This window comes from Protopterus annectens, chromosome 1.part2, assembly GCF_019279795.1.
Source record: "Protopterus annectens isolate FY-2018-M chromosome 1.part2, PAN1.0, whole genome shotgun sequence".
Classification (NCBI taxonomy): domain Eukaryota; kingdom Metazoa; phylum Chordata; order Ceratodontiformes; family Protopteridae; genus Protopterus; species Protopterus annectens.
This window is the reverse complement of record NC_056727.1, coordinates 233,049,642-233,070,768: the sequence shown is the minus strand read 5'-3', so window position 1 is coordinate 233,070,768 and position 21,127 is coordinate 233,049,642. Positions and strand designations below refer to the sequence as shown.

At 41.9% G+C, this 21,127-nt stretch overlaps 1 protein-coding gene across 1 annotated transcript in view; it reads left to right on the top strand.

The window, feature by feature from the left end:
* The window catches only part of SPRED2 (sprouty related EVH1 domain containing 2), a 575,527-nt gene that overhangs the window by 413,125 nt on the left and 141,275 nt on the right, over positions 1–21,127 (top strand). Inside the window, exon 5 of the mRNA XM_044055771.1 lies at positions 14,280–14,429. Coding sequence (XP_043911706.1) covers positions 14,280–14,429 — 150 coding nt within the window. The remainder of the gene's footprint in view (positions 1–14,279; positions 14,430–21,127) is intronic.

Sequence of the window (21,127 nt, the reverse complement as noted above, 5' to 3'; positions counted from 1 at the left end):
CTCCTAAGCAGTCTACCTTTAGCCACCATCTTACTCCTGCTCCACCACCCCAAGCTCAAATGCTTAAAATGGCGGAGGATCTCATCTCCCTTATCAGGGGTAGTCAGGCCACAACTAAAAGGAAAAAGAGACCTTTCTCCTGAAATACTGACAGAACAGGATTCTGAGGAGTCTTGATTATTCAGATTTTTGAAAAGGAGCAACAAACTCTGACTGCTTATGAGGATTCAGATGCAGAGCAATCCATTCCTTCTGCCTCCCTACAAGAAGATCTTTCCTTTGGGGAAACCCTTCACACCCTCAGGGAACATTTCCACTGGGAATCCCAACTTCCCTCAATCTAAGAAAAGAGTAAGAGAGTTTCTAGACCTGCCCCAGCACAGACCCTTGGCCAATCCCCCCTATCTTAGATGTTGTGGATGATGTCTTCCATGAATCCAGCTTAGCTCCTGATATACCCTCCCACCTCCTCCCAGTAAACCTGACCGGTATTAGAGTACCGGATTCTCACAAATACCCGTACAGAAATCCTGCTGCAGACCCAGAGGTCATTACACAGGGACCCGAAGGAGCTACGGCTACTTCTGCAATGAATCCTATTCCTTCTGGCAAGGATTCCAGAGCTCTGCGCAGATGGGGTAAAGAAACATACAACTCAACTGTCAGTTCCACATGTTAAAATATCTTCAACTCACTTTGGAACTATTAAAGCAAAAGATTTCAATCTTTCTTGACTGTGCCAATTCGAAAGAGTTAGCAGATTTACTATACTCAGCTTGTCAAGTAGCCAAATACTCATTACACTGTGGATGGGACTCCCTAGAAGCCTCAAGCAGGGCAGCACTGTCAGGATCTGTCATTAGGAGACATGCATGGTTGAAGGAACAACCTCTACCTGATCATGTCAAATCTAAATTACTTGATGCACCCTTGGATAAAGACCACTTGTTTGGAGTAAAAGCAGAAAAGGTGCTTAAAAAGAGGAAGACAAAGCAAAATTTATGTAAACAGTAAAAGATTTCTTTCAGGTACATCCTCCTAGGTGCAGCAGGAATTTTCATTTCCTGCACCTAGCTGACGGGGGCAAGGTAAGCCCTGCAGGGACAGACCACACACTCCTATCCCAGAGACAGCAGAAAACTAGTGGACCACTTCCGCTCCAAAGGCAGGGAGTTCTAAACCATCTGGCTATGGCAAAAACTGTCAATGACTCCCTCTCTCCCCTCTGCCCTCTTTTTCACTCACCAAAAACTAGGAGGAAGGCTCTCCCTCTGCAAAGAAAATTGGCTTTCTGTAACAAAGGACCAACGGGTCTTAAAGATAATTTTTCAGGGATACAAATTCTCCTTCAACTAACTCCCAATTCCAAGAAGGTACCCAGACTTGCCTCCAAATCCGTGGCAGAGGCATTGAAACAAGTACAAACTGTCCTATCCCAAGGGGCAGTAGAAGCTGTCCCCTTAGATCAAACAGGCAAAGGCTTTTATTCCAGACTATTCCTTGTTCCCAGAAAAGAGAGCACTTGGCGCCCCATCCTGGATCTAGCCATTCTGAACACCTTCCTGGTAGTCCCCAAATTCAAAATGCTAATGATGCAGCAGCTGCTTCCTATGCTAACAAAAAATGCATGGTTATTTACCCTAGATCTAAGAAATTAATAAAGCAAGAAGACTCTGTTGAACCACTGAATCTCTTTATTGTTAAGCACTTTCATCTGGCATTCGCCTCAAGACTTCATCAGAATGATGTAAAAAGCATTAAAGACTTGGTTAAATATAAAGCTTATTATATCGCATGTTCTCATCTAAAAAAGCCATAGGCTGAAAACCCCATCAATTAACCCTAGTCCCAATACAAGTGGTACTGAATATCATTCAAAACCCAAGGCAGGCAAACAGAATAATTAATTAACATGCAATACCTAAAACGATAAAACACATCTCAAGTAAATTTTATAATGCAGTTTTAAATGTATATTATTTTTCATACAAAAACAACTCTCATCTTCATTAAAATTGACCTGGAACACTTTGTATCTGACCCAGTGCTTCTATAATGACAATTACTACAAGTGAAACTCTGACTTGAGTTTCAAAAAAGATGAAATGAACAAGTCATTTAAACCGTGTTTTTTGTAGCATTACATCTGAGCTGCCAGAGTAATTCCTTGTATTCAAGGAATAAATCTACTGGCCCTCCCCTGCTACCCTCTATTTGAATTTGTTCTAAAACAGAAAATTTAAAGTAATGCTGTGGGAACTCCATTATATGCTTGGCCAGGGCATTGTTCACATTGCCCTTCCTAATATCATAAGCATGCTCATAGATACATTTATTCAAGCCGTTGATTGTTTTACCAATATAAAACTGGTCACATACTTGAGAGATTGCAATGTACACTAAACATTTGCTTTGACAGTTGAATTTTCTTTGCAAATAAACCTTGCCAGAACCCTTTATGCAAATGCTGTTAGATTCAATAATATAAGGACATTGTGCACAGTGTCCACATTTTCTCATTTGTCCTTCCCTCTCTCTTGAATGATTACTTTCCAGGAGATTTTTTATACATAAATCTCTCCTGTATACTGCACAAGGCTCGTCATCAAGTCTTGATTTATAAAGTTCATCTGCAGTTAATATCATCCAGTTGTTGTATAGGACTTCTCTAATGTAATGTAAGGGATTGAACGTGAGAATCATGGCATCCATAAAGGGTCTACTACCCCTTTCCTGGGTGTCTATTAGTAGAGTACCCATTGCCCCAAGGGAAGTATCAGACAGTACTCCCAAAAGTGGGGCAAAGTGTCCACTACTTCTTTTCCCTATTATTTCATCCAAAATTGGATCAATAAATGTCACTGAGTAACCCTTCCTACCAAGCATTGTCCTAAATTTGTCCATCTCTTGTATAAACACAATGAATTCACTTATCATCCTTGTGAATCTGACACCATGTCCTTTTACCAGATATTTTTTCTGGTGTATAGGATGACAACTGTCAAAATGTAACAGGGTGTTAGGATTTGTAGGTTTCCTAAACAACGCAGAGGTGAATCTATGATTGTATGTATCTTTTTGTATACTGATATCCAAAAAAATTGATAATAAACGTATCTATCAGCATGCTTATGATATTAGGAAGGGCAATGTGAACAATGCCTTGGCCAAGCATATAATGGAGTTCCCACAGCATTACTTTGATTTTGTTCTAAAACAGAAAATTTAAATAGAGGGTAGCAGGGGAGGGCCAGTAGATTTATTCCTTGAATATAAGGAATTACTCTGGCAGCTCAGATGTAACGCTACAAAAAAAAAAAAAAAAAAACAGTTTAAATGACATCTTGTCCATTTCATGTTTTTTTGAAACTCAAGTCCGAGTTTCACTTGTAGTAATTGTCATTATAGAAGCACTGGGTCAGATCTAATGTGTTCCAGGTCAATTGGAATTTTAATGTAGAGAAGAGTTGTTTTTGTATGAAAAATAACATTTAAAATTGTATTATAAAATAATTTACTTGCGATCTGTTTTATAGTTTTAGGTATTGCATGTTAATTAATTTAATTATTTTGTTTGCCTGCCTTGGGTTTTGAATGATATTCAGTACCAATTGTACTGGGACTAGGGTTGATTGATGGGGTTTTCAGCCTATGGCTTTTTTAGATGAGAACATGTGATATAATAAGCTTTATATTTAACCAAGTCATTAATGCTTTTTACATCATTCTGATGAAGTCATCAGGCAAATGCCAGACGAAAGTGCTTAATAATAAAGAGGTTCAGTGGTTCGACAGTGTCTCCTTGCTTTATTAATTTCTTAGTTTATTGGTATCTTAGATCTAAAAGATGCCTACTTCCACATCCCCATAAGGGAATCCTGCAGGATATTCCTTCGCTTCAGAGCAGGCTCACAACACTTTCAGTTATCTGCGCTACCCTTTGGCTTATCTACTGCTCCCAGGGTATTCACCAAATGCTTAGCCCCGGGCATAGCCTTTTGCAGACAGAAAAATATACAAATTTACCCTTATCTGGACGACTGCCTCATTCAGGCGATTGCAAAGAAAAGCTCCTCAAGGACCTCCTCTTTGTCAAAACCCTCCTAACCCACTTGGGGTGCACCATCAATGAGAAGAAATCAAAGCAAAGACCCTCCAGGAAGATCATTTTCTTCGGAGCACTGTTGGACACAGCTTCCCAAATGGCCTTCCTATCCCCAGAAAAGCAGAGCTTCCTACCTCTCTGTTTTACCTAGCTGGCTTCCAGATGTCACCTCACTGCGATGAAATTCCTGCAAGCCCTGGGGTACATGGCATCTTGCATCCTTCTAATTCTTCTGGCCAGGTTTCACATGAGAGAACTTCAGTGGTACCTAAAGAACCTTTGGTGTCAGCACAGTCAACCTCTAGAGACATCTCTCCCTCTGATCCCCTGTGTAAGGGCCGAGTTTCTTTGGTGAGCAGGGGTCTGTGCCCAGAACAAGGGTCTTTCCTTCATCCTCCACCCAATTGGGCAGACCATTACCACCGACGCCTCAGACATAGCTTGGGGCACTCACCTAGAGGGCAGGTGCATCCAAGGTCTTTGGGATGCCCAGCACCTTCCCTTACACATCAACCAGAAGGAAATGATGGCAGTACAAAATGCTCTGACATAATTCAAACCCCATCTCAAGTCAGGGATTCTCTTTATCAAAACAGACACCACCACAGTAATGTGGTACATCAACAAACAAGAAGGGACCCAGTCTTACCCTCTGTGCAGGCTAGCCATGACCCTCTGGCTGACCGTCTCCTCCATGGGACTACACCTGATAGCCCAATACCTACCAGGGATCAACAAAACCCTGGCAGACCACTTTAAACAGAAACTTACTGGACCCCCACAAATGGCAGCTCCACAGAAAAATCTTTTTACAAATCACTCTGGCATGGGGGACTCCGGAGGTGGATCTCTTTGCTTCGCATCTCAACCATCAGCTGAAAAAGTCTGCACCAGGGAATATCACCACCTAGCGTGGAAGGTGGATGACTTGACCTTCCCCTGGAACACCCTCTTTGTGTACACATTCTCTCCTCTGCCTCTTATTCCAAAGGTACTGATCAAAATAATGGAGGAGAGACCAAAGGCCATCCTCATTGTTCCAGATTGGCCGAGACAACATTGGTACCCCTTACTGCGCAGCCTGACATTACAGCCTCCCAGGCAGCTTCCCCTGATCTCAGACCTTTTAACTCTGGTGGGGGGTGCTGCACCCAGACTTGCAGACTGTCAAACTACCAGCATGGCTAATACCCTAAAGGCAAACACGGGGCCCTGTTAATCAAACGGGTCCTAGACGTCATCACAGAGGCCAGAAAGCCCAGCACCAGAAAATCTTACTCAGGAAAATGGAAAAGATTCTTCTCCTGGAGCCAGTCCAGAGGGGGCAATACCTCACAACCTTCCATCCCTTTTACCCTGGACACCTAGCGGAGCTTCTTAATAGTGGCGTCTCCTTCTCTATTAAAATCCATGCCTCAGCCATTTCAGCTCATTTTGATACAGAACAGCCCATGTTCTCCCATTCTTTTAAACAATTCCTCAGAGAGGCTTCTAATATCAGACCTCCCAGGCAGCCACCCACTCCAGCCTGGGACCTGAATTATGTTTTGGAAAAACTAACTTTACCACCCTTTGAACCTTCTGCTTCAGCAGAACTAAGATACCTCTCCTGGAAGACTGCTTTTTTTTCCCTAGCTGTCACCTCAGCCAGAAGGGTTAGTAGTACTACAAAATATGAGTACAAAGGATATGATAAAGCGTGTGTTCTACAATTTAATCAATGTACTAGTGAAATAAAAAAAAAAAACCTTTAAGCAAATTGGAACATTTTTAGAACCAACAATGATATATTCAAGAAAGGTGGTGAAAGACCTATATTTGTCTGTAAAACTGGGATGAATCTTAAAAAAAGTTATTTGAAAGACAACTGGAAGGAGAAAATCACTCTGATTCAGGAACTAGAGCATGTGGTATGTGTGGACAGTGCTCCTATACAATTAAGACAAGTAATATAGATTTAGATAACTGTTTGAAGAGTAAAACATTTTTTAAGAAATTAAATTGCACCACTAGTAGAGTAGTTTATCTGGCAGTCTGTATGACCTGTACACAGTTCTATGTAGGCAAGAGAATTAATGTTAAAGAGAATTTCTAAGCATATTAATGATATAAAAAACAAGAGGACAAACTAATGCTCTGTATAAACACTCCCTTTATTGTTCATAATAAAGGTAAATCCCAGGAGAGGTGACTGAAAAAATCACTTAAGGAAAAAAGAAACACAATGACAGCTCAGGTTAGCTGCAATGCTACCCACTGGTTTAAATGATACTATATCAATTGCCCCTATGTTAATTGCAAGAGCAAACAAATTATGAATATTCGTTGAGAGTGGATTTTAATTTAAAGAAATATAATTTTTATGTGAATGTATGGGGTGTGGGTCAAAGAATTGCGATTGGGACTTTTTAACAGTGGAAAAATAATTATTTTAGGATTTATCACTTAAATTTTATCTGAAGGGTTGGATGGATTCTTAATTCAGTGATGTAATTAATGTCACTAATGAGGTTTATATAAATGGAATAGTAATTGTGATGATGATCTTCTTGTTTCACTGTTGCAGTCATTACATTTGGGTTATCTGCTTGCAGGTAGCCCTCAGTCGGCCTGATTAACAAAGTCTTGGGTCCTGCTTCGGTTGCTGTCCCTTCTTCCATGACGTCCGGTCGTCAGGGGTATAAAACATGCAGCCGACGCCATTACATCAGTCTTTCTTGCCGTGCGGTGCCCGAAGCAGAAGCAGTTCGCAAGTGCTGGTCGGCCGACTCCTGAAATTTTCATTTGAGTTTCAGAACCGAAGTCTTTAACTAAAGCTAAGTACCCCGTTGGGGAAACTTTTTCTTGCTCCTTACCGATGTCAGTTGTTTTTCTTTCGGCTTTTCCCGGTTAGGGGTCGCTACAGCAGAACGCCGGTCTGCTAATGATTGGCAGTCTATTTTTTTTCATGGTGTCGAGGTGCCAGCCCGATGCCCAACCTTCAACGAAGGCACGCCCATTCACGCATGTCTTTTGAATGCCACTCTACCGCGGGGAGGACATGCAGACTCCACACAGAAGGTGCTCCAGCTGAGAATCGAACGGGAGAACCTCTTGCTGTGAGGCGACAACGCTACCGCTGCACCACCGCGGAAGTTAATAATTGCATTACTTGTGGAAAGCAAATACCTCATAAAGATTTTCATTCGTACTGTATTCCTTGCCTATGCCCTGACCACGACGTACCTTGCTGTCAGTTTTGTGCTTTATTTAATCAGCACAATATCCGTCATTGGTATATTTTCACCTCTAAATATTTCAGTTCTCTGTTTAATTGTCCAGAAATGTCGGTTAGCCATCCGACTACCAGGATTCTGAAAAAATGCAAAGATAAAGACAGAGACAGGCCGCCGAGGTCCAAAACTGCCAATGCCGCTTCTCCTAAGCCAGTTGCCAGTTCACCGGTACTCAGTGAGGTGCTTTCGCAGCCCCTGATACCCGCTACTTCTGATTCGCAGGCCTGTACTGAGACCCATTCAGAGTCCGGTATGCCGCAAGATGCTTCAGCTATGGAACCCGCGGATGTCTCTACCTTGGATGGATCTGGAGCTGCTGTGCAGGCACTGGCTTCTGAGGGTGTATTCAGGCCTACGGACTTGCATATTAAACCGACGCCTCCTTCTTTACTTAGGCCTAAATCTCGATCCATGCCTAAAAATCCGATGCCCAGGCCACATGCTCAGGCCTCTATGCCTAAAAAACAAATCAGGATGGCTGAAGATCTAGTAACTCTAATCAGGGATAGCCAACCCCCCCCCCCCCTTTTAAGAGGCCTAGGACTGAAGTTGATTATGACTCTTCTGATCAGGATTCTGTTTGATTCTTCTGATGATCTGGATTTGCCCTTATCTACTTAAGAAGATTCTGATGCAGAGGACTCAATTCCCTCTGCTTCCCCTCCTGAGAATTTTTCTTTTGGGGAAAACTTACATACTCTAAGGGAGCATTTCCACTGGGAAAGCCAGGATTTTTCTGATTCAAAAAAGAGGCTTAGGGATTTCCTTCTCCTACCTCAGCATAGGCCTTTAGCTATTTCTCCTGTACTAGACATTGTTGATGTTGCTTTTTCAGAATCTAGTTTGGCCCCTGATACCCTGCCTCCTGCTCCCAGAAACCCTGACAGATACTACAGGGTCCCTGAGTTCCACAAGTTCCTTTTTAAAAATCCTATTGCAGATCCAGTGACTATTTCACAGGGGCCCAAGGTCATTGAGGCTTATACTGCTAAAAATCCTACCCCTTCTGATAGAGACTCCAGGGTGTGGGATAGATGGGGTAAGAAGGTTTACACTTCTGCAACCTTGGCCATTAGGGCTTTAAACTGCCAGTTTCATATGTTAAAGTATCAGCAACATGTTATTGGACTGCTTAAACAGAAAATGACGATTCCTGACTGTGTGGAAAATAAAGAATTATGGGATTTAAAGCACTCTGCTGAAAAAGTTGGAAAACCTACTTTGCAATGTGGTTTTGATTCATTAGAGGCGTCTTACAGGGTTGCTGTTACTGGGTCTGTGCTCAGAAGGCATGCTTGGCTTAAGGAGAAATCTTTGCCTGATCATGTTAAAGCTAAATTGTTGGATGCTCCTTTAAATCAGGACCACCTGTTTGGCAACAAGGCTGAGGAAGTTCTTAAAACGATGGAAGATGAGGCTAAATCTATGCAAACTGTGAAAGATTTTTTACAAGTTCAGCCTCCTAGATTTAGTAGGCACTGGCGCTCTGAGAACTGGTCCTTTCCAGCCCCTTCCAGGTCTTCTCAAGCCAAACCCAGACACAGCAAAACCCCAGGTTTCAGTACCAGGGGACACACACAACTAAGCAGTGGGGGGCCTCCACTTACAAATCTGAGAATAATAAGACTCCCCCATATGGTAAACTGTCTCAATGACTTCCTTTTAAAATTTCCAAGCACATATCAACTGACTGCCCCTTTGGGGGGAAAGATAGCTCTTCATGCAAAAAATTGGGAACTCATTACCCAGGACAAAATGGGTTTTAAATATAGTGTCCCAGGGATACAGATTTCACTTCCACACGTTGCCAACACCAAGCGGGTGGCTGGACCTACCCCCAAATCAGTGGGCAGAGGCCCAAAAACAAGTACTTTTCTCTCTTAAACATGGGGACTATTCAGCTGGTACCAGAAGAGGAAAGGGGACCAGGTTTCTACTCGAGACTTTTCCTGGTACCCAGAAATGACAATTCATGCCATACTATCCTGGACCTGTCTACTCTCAACACCTTTTTGGAGATTCCAGAATTCAAGATGCTGACCAATTACTTTCTATGCTAGGCAAAGATGTCTGGTTGGCAACACTAAATTTAAAAGAAGCATACCTGCACATCCCAATCGGGGAATCTTGCAGAAGATGCCTATGCTTCAAAGCAGGCTATACACACTGTCCGTTCTCTGCACTGCCCTTTGGCTTATCTATTGCACCCAGGGTATTCACAAAGTGCCTAGCTCCAGTTATTGCATTTTGCAGGCAAAGAAATATTCAAATATACCCATACCAGGACGGTTGTCTAATTCAGGCAGAAAGCCAGGACATACTTTTGAATCATCTGGCCTTTGTACAAAGGGTTCTAACTTGTCTGGGGTACACCATAAATGATAAGAAATCACACCTGGTACCCTGTCAACAAATTATATTCCTGGGAGCAAGCTTGAATACAACTTCCCAGATGGCTTACCTCACGCCAGAGAAACAAATTCATTTGACAACCTACTTCAAAGAAGTGGCCACAAAAACCCTGCTATCTGCAAGACAAATACTGCAAGCCTTGGGGTTCACAGCCTCCTGCATTCTTTTAATTCCATATGCAAGACTGCGTATGAGGAAACTACAGTGGTATCTAAAAAGCCTATGGTGTCAACATTCTCAAGACCAAGAAACAATGATTCCTGTCGTATCTTGTCTATGCCTAGAGTTCCTTTGGTGGGCAGAGGCCTGCCACCAAAACAAGGGACTACCTTTCACACCACCCCCTGCCGTCCAGACCCAAACAACAGACGCATCAGACTATGCATGGGGGTGCTCACCTGGCAGGGAAGTGCATTCAGGGCAAATGGAACCCAAGTCAAATGCACCTGCATATCAATCAAAAAGTTAGCTGTACAGAATGCTGTGACAGCCTTCAAGGACCCCATTCTTCCAGGACAACTAATGGTAAAGACAGACAACACCACTGTTATGTGGTACATAAACAAGCAGGGGGTACACATTCTTACCCCCCTCTGCAGACTATCCATGGCATTGTGGAACACAGCCCTGAGCTACCAAGTGCACCTACAAGCTTAATTCCTGCCAGGAAAATTAAATATGCTGGCAGACGGACTAAGCAGAAAACTCACGGACCCACAAGAGTGGAAACTGGAACCAAGGATTTTCAACATGTTGACAAGCAAATGGGGGAGCCCAGATACAGACCTGTCTGCCTCTCCCCAGAACTACCAATTGGGCAAATTTTGCACAAGGACTCCCATAAACAAGCTTGGAAAGTGGATGCTCTGTCCTTCAGCTGAAAAACCCTATCAGTCTGTGCCTTCCCCCCTCTGCCTCTGCTCTCCAAAGTACTACTAAAAATCAAACGGGACAAACCAAGGATGATTTTGATTGCTCCCGACTGGCCGTGCCAATACTGGTACCCCCCTCCTGGGCAGTGTGTCACGGTTATCTCCATGGCACCTGCCTCAGACTCCTTCCCTGCTGTCTCAGCAGAACCACCAAATTCTGCACCCTCAGCTTCTAACACTGAACCTTGCAGCCTGGCTAATTACTTACTCTCATTTACCATCACTTTTTGTATTCTGATGAAGTCTCTGTAAATGAGATGAAATGGCTTAATACTATTAAAATGTAGTGAATAATATAATACGTGGCGTGGTGTAATGGAACATTTTTTACATTCTTTTATTGGTTGTTAGCAGATATGCATGGTTACAAAATCAACTCTTGACAGAGGATTTCAAAGGCAAACTTGCTGTTTCTCCTTTAGATAAGAACCTTTTGTTTTGCCTACAGGCAGCTGACTTGTTTAAAGCTCTACAAGAGCAAGGCAAAACAATGATCCTGCTATTGCTGTCTTATCTGCCTTGATACCAGAGGAATTATCCAGTCAAGCCCATCTCTTTTTTTGGAATGGACACAAGACTTATTCAAAAGCACAAGAGGACACCCAGAAAGAGATTTCCAGAAAAAAACACAGAGAGGGATCCCACATCTAGGAGGTCTCCCTTGGGGATAAATCTCTGTGACTATCTTCAAACACCACCACCCTCTCCTCTGTCGTATCCTTCCCCTTTCGAAAAGACTGTCAGTTTCAAGCTGGGAAGAGATCACCATAGACCGCTGGATGCTTTCTATCATAAAAAAGGTTTATGCTATATCTTGGAAAAAACTTTCTCCCCAGAAAGGTCTGCCCACAACCAACTAGTTTCTACCTCCCATACTCTTAAGAATTACATGCCTAAGGCATACCAGTGCCCGTAGAATTCCTATCAGTGACTCTTCGTAGTTCCAAAGAAAGATGATCAGTGGAGACCCATAACTGGATCTCTGTCTGCTAAACAAAAGTGACAACATCAAAATGCACCCCCCCCCCCACACACACACACACAACTTTCATACTTCTACAGGCATCACTAGTCTCTTAATGGATGCCTGTTTTCATATCCCCATTTACCTCTCCTGCAAGAAGATTCCTTAGGTTAGGTACTGGCTTCTCTCACTTTCATAGGGTCATAGGCAAGTATTAGGCCAACTGCCATTGTGGGCCTTTTTTAAGCCTAGCCAGTTTCCTTTAATGGTGAGAATCAAACCCTGTACCTTGTGAGGTACACACCTGTGCTATTATGCCAATCCCCATCTGCTTTGCCTTTTTGAGCTTTCCATAATCCAAGAGTATTCACAAAGTGCCCATCACCAGTGCTAGCCTTCTGCCAAACTCAGGGAATTCGGGTTTTCCCCCATTTAGATCTGCTAATACAAGCTCCCTTGCCTCAGATTCTGCTGAGCATCTCCAGTTCACTCTCAGCCTTCTCTTGCAGTTGAAGTTCACTGTCCTGTACAAAAAGTCATCCCTTCAGCCTACTCAGGACCTAGTATTTCTGTGCTGCAGATTGGCCACCAGAAGGATTCAGGCCTACTTGCCACAGGAAAATGTGAAGAACCTTACAGTTTACTTTCACAACTTTTCCTCCCTTGACTTGTTGCTCTGCCAGGGAACTCCAAAAACCTCTGGGGTTCAGAGCAGCAATCATCCCTCTAGCCAGGTTGCTTGTGAAGTAAATTCAATGGTACCTGTAATCAGTTTGGTCCCAACACAGTCATCCTCTGGACACATAGATTCCCCTCGTACTTTGTCTGGGGAAAGAATTCTTATGATGGGTAGACCAGGTGAAACTCAACCCAGGGCTCCCTTTCAGACCACCAACACTAGTTCAAGATGTACTCTGATGCCTCAGATGAGACTTGGGGATCTAGATAAGCTCCCACAGAGTCCAGGGCAGATGGCAATCCAAACTTAAAAAAAAAAAAATCAACTTGAAAGACATTAGGGACCTCATCCAAGCTGTTCAAGTCTTCTTGCATGTCTAGAAACCAGGCCCCCTCTGAGTATTCGGACAACATGAGTCATGTGGTACATAAGCAGGCACCAGATCATACCAACTGTGCACACTAGCACAGAGGGCTTTGGAACCTGGCCACTGAGAAAAGTAGGACCCTACTGGCCATATACATACCATCACAGGTCAGTGTTCTGGCAGACTCATTAAGCTGGTCCTTGGAGGACCCTCATGAATGGACTCTGAGCAGACAAGACATCCTTAGCCATTGGGGGACACCACAGTTAGATTTATTTGCCTCAGACAGCATCAAATGACCACCCCCTTTTTTTGCACCAGCACCCATTGCCTTTCAGGTTGGAGGACAGATGCTTTGTTTTCAGTGGCAGGGAAGTTTTTCTGTGCCCACCCATCCAGTCTTTAATGCCAAGGGTAAGGTTAAAAACAAAAATCTCACTAGTGACCCCATTTTGGCAAAGACAGCATTAATTCCCATTTCTGTTTCACCTGTATTAATAGTGTGTTTTAAGTATTATATTCTGAGCTGTGGCTGGGTCACCTAGTGTCAAGTGCTGCTGCACAATCTTGCACCCCACAAATCTAAGATAAGCAAAAAAAAAAAAAAAGGTCCCATCTGTCTCGTGCTCCTCACCTCTCTTGAAGCTCAAGGTCCAAATCTAACTGAGCAAAAAAAAAAAAAAACTGTAACAAACCCCTTGCTACAACTTATACCACACACCAAGCTCTGAAGCATTTGTTTCATTTCTGTTCTGACAGTAAAAGCACTGAAGCAATATCTGAATTCATTTCTGTACCAGCATTTACAAGTGGCAGTATGAAAATAAATGTAAATACTGCACTACAGACCAGTCCAATTAGCATTTGCTGATTTGTGCCTGGGGTGGCTGCCAGCCTTCGTTGCACCCTAGCCGTGTTTCTGATTTATAATTTTCTTTTTTTTTGCTGTGTTTCAGTCCTCTGCTTTTAAGGGTTATTTGCAGTGCCAGACTATACCTTGCACAATTTTCAATAAATCCTTGCTATGTGAAGCATTTAAAATGTTCCCTTTTCTTCTGCTGGGAATTGTTTTCTAACTGCATAAAGTAATTGTTTGTATTCTGCCATAGTAGTATTAATATGTCCATGAGTAATTGACGCAAACTGTGCTTGTCAGAGATGGAAGCCCAAGATTACTCGGGGTGGGGTGGGGGGTCTTCAAAATTAAAACAGCAGTGTCATGTAGTACTCAGAATGCTTTTTGTTGCTGAAGTAACTGTAGTTGGGAGGCACTGGAGACTACATTGGCATGGAGATGTTTCAATATTTCAGTCTCTGTCCCTTTATAACTAACCTTAGCATGGAGAGCTGATCACACTCATGGATTCAGTCTTGCAGTTATCCTTGAGCATGCATAAGATTGACTTCACGTCTCTTCACCCTTAGTTTCTTGTTTGTTGCTGACAACTTTGCCATACACTACTTCACACTGGTTTAAGAAGTTGACAAAATTATGTAGGATCATTAAAGTGTAAACTGACTTTCCTGTTTTTCTTTTTTCTTAAGGTTGCCACAGATAGTTCATCCAATTCTTCCCAAAAGATTGATCAGTCCATTAAAATACAAGAATCTCCATCACACCGTGAACATAGACATCTTTTTAATTTTGGTCATATCTGCAGTCGTACCTGGCATGACCGCTGCATTTCGGAGGTGGTAAGTCTTCATTCTTCCCAGCAATATAAAGCTATTAGCTCTATGTAGTACATCTTAAATAATTAATATGATCATTCAAGTGTAATGCTGTGAGCATTTGTTCTGAGTTCCTTCCTAGTTTGAAATGCAGTGTTTGGTCATGAAAAATGAGAATGTGGGGGAGAAGCACTTGTCTTTTGATCTTTAATAATGACCTATAGCAAAATCTGTGAGCATGGAGCTATTTTACATATTTATTTTTATTTTATATTTGTTAACCGGTTAAGTGCACTGACCTGGGAAAAGGTTGCATTAAAGTTAACAGAAATTCCTTTGCATTGCTTGGATTTTGGAGAATAATGCAGTTGTGTAGCATAGCATGTATATCATTTAGAGAAGAACATACTTGCATAGAGTGGTTGTGTTCAGATATGACAAGTATGCTCTATTTAGGAGAGTTCAAGTAAAAATATCTCGCTTAGACTAAACTATACAGAATTGCATTAGTAGCAGAAATTGCTTAGAATTTAGGCCACACTATGTGGCACATTGTGTGTGTGTGTAATATATGTAAACATGTGTGCACACCACCACCACAAGTTAAATGTATTGCCCTGACAGCATGCTGGAATTCTTTTTAGATGACATTATTCCAGATTCCTTACACTTTAAACTTTTTTTTAGTAAATGCATCAGAAGGACTGACAAAAGGTTCACTTTATTTTGGAGGATTAGAACTGCAGAAGTCTGCATGACAAATACTGTATTGAACCTTGGATTTATTTAATTTTTTTATTTGTATTCTTTAAAAAGGTACATCACTGACAACTTCATTTGACATTGCATTTTGTGTGCCCAGGCAGGGGCAGTAAACATTGCAGCAGTGTCAGTAGCTCCACATTTCATTTGTGCACTAGGAATTATTTATTTATTCTTTCTAACACTTCAGAGGGGTGGCAGTTGGTAAACTTCTTTGGTAAATCCATCCTCTGATGTATAGAACAGCTTGTTTTTAATGCTGTGTTACCATGCCTTGGATCTTCCCTTCCCCGTCTCAAAGCTGTGCTAATTATTATTGTGCCTGCCCTTCATCTTGCATCATGGACTCGGGAACTCTCTATTGAGTCCTGTGGCTGGTTTAAGCCTTCTCCCTGTCAGATAGACATCTTATTCATGAAGATTTCTGTACTTTTAGGGTCAGCCACACCTGTTGAAAAGCACACTATGATATTGCACATTGACTGCTTAATTACACTTGTTCCACTTTCCCACAAACAGTTCTGTTTTGCTACTTTGCATAGTTTGGATCTTGATCCTTGCTGTTAATAAAGATCTGGTGTTAGCATACCTTTTTCCTTCTAAGTTTGTTTAGGCTTCTGAAATTCATCTAAATCCTGAATTGCATAATGAAGGAAGATCTGTGCATGATTGACACAACTGTTCCTCGTATGGCATAGAAGAAGGTTAGAATTTTTACACTGGGGTCTTTGTTTTCTTGGAGTCATTCTGTGGGCACTCAACCCTCGTGAGCTGGGGCATGGGGCTGTCCATCCTGATGTTGTGGAGAACCCCTTCAAGTCAGTTGTATGTGAACTGGGGATACCTAGGACTGAACCTTTCTTCTGAGGCACTCCTACACCCACCCTTTCCCCAGCAGGATTTCTTGGTTCTCGTTGGGGAGGAGCCAGTGGATGAGCTTGTATCAGAGTCTGCAACACAGCCATGAGATACCAAAGGTCTCTGGCTGACTAGGTTTGCAGGTGACTGCAAACTAGGAGCAGTCATTGACTCCCCCAATGCTTTTCCATCCTTCAGGAACGTTTGTACCAGATAACTGTTGCCAAAAATCATGAGCTGAAACTGCATGCTAACTGAACCGTTTGGAAAGTCATCTGTCCCAAGGAACTGCCTCATTAACAGTACACCTCTGAGACTTGACCCAGTTATACAGGGTTTTATAACTTGTGGACAGTGATCTAATGTTAACCAACATGTGTCCATTGTAGAAAGAAAGTCCTTCTATATTGTACAGGTTATAAACAAAGGGATTGTGCCTATATCTAGAGATGTCATTGACCCTCTTTATTTAGCCCTCATTAGCCCAGTCATTGAATATAATGCCCCCTTTGGCATGCATCGGTCCAGACACACGAAGAAACTGGAACACCCATAGAGATAACTTAATAAAAGGGTACAAGGCCTAAACAACATGTCTTACCAACTGAAAGCCCTATCACTATACTGTATATCCTACATACTGTGGTGACCTGTGTCTGACATACAAACCCAGAACTGATGGATTTACTGCATGTCATCAAGCCAAATGGCATCAGCAATACTCTGTCTAGGGATAGTAACTTCTGCAACATCAACATAACAGTTTGGAGGGACAGGTATATCTCGTTCCACTTCCACATAAAACAAAGTTGATCCATGTCCATATTCAAGCACAACTTTGATGTATGGATGGGAAAAACAAAATTTACCCCAGGACTGCACCCTGTACTACTAATGGACAGAGGCAACTCTTAAATGCTTTATCCCATGCATGGGTCCCCTCAAATTATGTAAGGCACGATCCCAGTTATTCTTAAGGGTAGTAAATAATCACTGACCATGGAATGGGTAAGATCGGTCTCTAACCAAAGGCATAAGGTAATTTAAGCACAAAAAAGAAACTGTCTAGACATAAAATGGCCCTTGAGGCAGATAGCCTAGTATTTATCTATGAACCTATATCCATCACCTGATTCTTGGTGGGATCGTAAGTCACAGATATCAGATCTCAACCTTTATCAGCTTTGATGAGATACGAGCACTAGACTAAATGAAGGCATGTGCCCCTCAAATGTTTCACTATCTGTATAAGGACACTTGTCATTATGTCCTTGACACCCAACTCAAGCCTATCATATGTTCAGGCTATTCCTTTTCAGACCAGTTGTTTGAGGTGGTTATGTGGTGCAGAGTTTCTTTTTTCTAATGCTGCAAAGCGCTGCTTGTTATGCCTATGTCTTTGAGAAGGACAAGGTCAGTAAGCCCCTGCATTCCTCTTGCATTGCTATCACTCCGTCGCCACACAACTAGGATGATCTCTTTTCAGGATGCTTTGTGGCTCAAAATGAGGAGCTTGCGGTACTTGCGTATTATCGCAACCAGATTTTTGCGATCGTCAAGGTTGCTTCCCGATAGTGAAATGTGTCCGGTAAGATTTTAAAAATGGAAGACAATGTGTTTTCTTTGACAAGGAAGGGTCTTTTATGCAGGGTTATGAATAAAAATTAGAAAAATAGTGAACTGTCTATGCATGCACTTCCCTGGGGGCAGCATGTCATTGCATCTTCCTGGTTACTGAAATCACTTCATGATTACACGTAGTAAGAGCACTTTCCCAAAACATCTCCTTGCTGGACGATGCTCTCCTCTTCCTGTACTTTGTGGCTGTTAGCAACCGTTTTTTTTTTTTTTTATTTTGACCTGAAGATGTCTTTACAAGTAGTACTCCCCCCCCCCCCCCCAAAAAAAAAGTGACCAAAACCATCATTACAGGGTCTGCCTTTGCCTTCTCTGAAAGCTGCTTCCTTCCACACTGTCAAAATAATCCATTCGTCAGAACAACAGCAGGCATTCTAATTCAAGCATGCGTGTGTAAGGCACTCTGAAAACACGAAGCGGGTTTCCTCAAATGTTTGTCTTCCCCTTCACACAGACCCTGTAATGGAAAGCTAGTCCACAAGAAATAAAACACACCCTAAATACCACCTTACAGTGGTTTGTGGCCTCGTTTGTACAGAAGTATTGTAAATTCGCAACAGTGAAAATCTGGTTGCGATAATACGCAAGTACCGAGCTTGCTTTGGCATACATTCTCTCCCCAGGGTATCTCCAGGGTAAAAAAACACTGGACTTCCTTGGTCATTACCACCCCTTGGAAACCAGCCTTTATGGATGTTATCTTGGAAGTTACTGTAGAGACATCCTTTACCTCATTGGGCTTTTGGTATTATCTAGGATCACAGCCCGTCTCTCTCCTACCACTTGACACAGACACAAGAGCTTCAGGTGGATATGTCAGGGTGGTGTACTTTGACATGTTATGGTTTAGTATTGTAATGTTTTGTGATAAATTCCAGGTACTTCCTTGTGGAATTGGCAGGAAGGTTTGAAGACTGCCACTGACCTTCTAAGTAGTCCTTTTGTAGTTTGTATTATGACTAGAGCTGCTAAGGTATGTGTCTTTGCAGAATAGTATGGCGCAGAGGTCATTGTCTGTAGAGAGCTGGCTTAGATGTTGTATTCTGGACTCTCCATTCAGATAGTTTTTCTTTAGCTTGTCCTCCCAGTCTGTGGTTACTGGATTCCTTTCGAAGGAGCAGATCACTCCATGAGTGGGACATTTCCCCTGTTTTAGTGCTCTTCTTGTAAGTCTTGTCACCAGGGTCTTAAAACTATCCAGTCCATCCACTTCACTGGATGGGACTGGTTTACCGCTAGATGCCAATTGGCAAACAGCTTTTCTCAAGCAACTTGAGCTCTTGTCCTGCTTCCCATGATGCAGTGCTGTCCATTTTCTCAGATGTGATTTGCCCAAGCATCCATAACAATCCCTTGCAGCTCACAGGTAAGTGACACAATTTGATTTTTTTATCATTTAAATCTTTCATAATTTTATATAGCTTACATTACTTTGCATAGAATTTAATATACTTTCCCTGCTTCTCACAAATTTTATTGCACTTTTTGTGGTTCTTCCACCCTCACCCCCCCCCCCTCATACCCACCTAGGCTTTAGGCTATTTAGAACTACTTTCCTGAGGTAAATGTCAGAATTTCTGCAATTTTAGGCATAACCGTCTATAATTGCTTATCTAGTTACTATAGTAATCATTTCTTGCTTACTTTATTTTGTCTATTTGAACAAATGTCTTCAAACTTTCATTTTTCCTAAAGTGGAATAGTAGCCTTGCCGTTTTTCTCTGTTCTCTCTTCAGACTTCCACCATTAATGGTTTAATATTCCAAGTAACTTTATTTTTTTTTCTTTGAGATTAGTATCCTTTCTTTGAATCCACGGAAAAGGCCACAAAAGAGTTAAGAAAAAAGTGGTCATTTAGGGCTGAAGAGCAGATCTGTTTTTTTTCACACTGGCAGAGCTCTAATCGGAGAATTGTAAAACGGCAGTAAAAGGTAATAATTTGGATAAAATTCAGTTACTGGCTAGTCTCCATACTACCTGGATGTCAGCAAAGAAGAAATCTGGTGAAAATAACAGACAAGCAGAAAAAGGAGAAGAAAAAAACTCTGGTGGGAAAGAGCAGCTCTTCAGTATAAACCAGTTCTTGGGTTCATCCTTCATACAGGAGATGGCTTCCAGTAACTTACAGGAAAAATGAGTCAAATGCATCCAGTAATATTTGCAAGAAGTGTGAAACTGAAGGATTGTTTAAAGTCAAATAAAGCCTGGAGATAACTATTCAGATGAACTGATAAAACTGCAGAATTCTGAGGCTGAAATGAAGGGAAGACTGAATTTGATGCTTCTCAAGGACTGTTTGTGGAAAATTGAGGAGTTAGAACATGGGACTACACAGACTATCTGAGATTTTCTGCTATACTGGGGAAACGAGGATTAGACTGCATTAATTTCATGCAGATACAAGTAAGCAACTGGACTGGTATTCCACTGCAAGATTTGTCAGTTGAAAGAGCACACTGTGTACGCGCGCTGCAGATTTGGCAATGAGAAATAAGCCAAGACACAGTAATAAAGATGGTTATACCAGCAGAAAGAGCTGCTAATGACAAAATTGTAGCAGAAGAGGAAAATGTTAACAATGGTGGACATAGACTGTGGAAAATGATTATTCACTTTAGACCAGGCAGAAGAGAAGCAATTTTATCTTTGCATTTAGGGGATGTCAAGAGGCAGGTGAGTCAAGTTGCTATATCCAAACTGTTTGTTTTTTTTTTTTTTTTGTGGATTATCAACATTTTTAGATGCAGAATATGCTAAGAAGGAAATAATTTACTTGGCAAAGAGTGAACCAGCAAGCTGAAGGGGGCTGTGCTCCTAATTCTTCTGAGAATGGCAAAGTCCATAGAGAGAACTTGTCAGTGAAACCTTTTCAACATTCCAAAGGAAAATGTTTGAGGGACAGAAAAAAAAAAGCCCTAGAACTAACTAAAAATCAGGAGTACATTGGGCTTGAACCTACAGACCATCATTGGTAGAGATGAAGAGCAACAGTAATGTGAATTTAGGAAATGGAAGAATTAAGTGTCATTTCCTTAAGATGAAGCTTGTTTATGTGAAACGTGCTTCTGCAAGAAGTGCCTAAAAAATATGAAGCTCGTGTTAAACAGGAGTGAAGACTCTAAATAATTCCCACCAGTCATTAGTGTTTAGAAGAACAATGAAGAGACAGTGTAAGTAATAAAGAAAACTTTGCTCTTAGTGAAATGTGTATAATAAATGTCTTTAAGTAAACTGCTTCTGCTGCTTTTTCTGTTGTAAAGTAGTTCTTTATGGTAAGTAGAGGTGTTTTAAATGTGAGAAGGGGAGATGTCCTTCATGGATGCATCTGCAGTCATAACAACTGGGTTGTCCTGTCGTCAGGCAGCCCTTCGGTCGGCCGGATTCCAAAGTCTGGGTCCGGCTTCGGCTGATGTTGCACTTCACCCGACGTCATCTCTGCTGGTCTTCGGGTATAAAGGCATCAG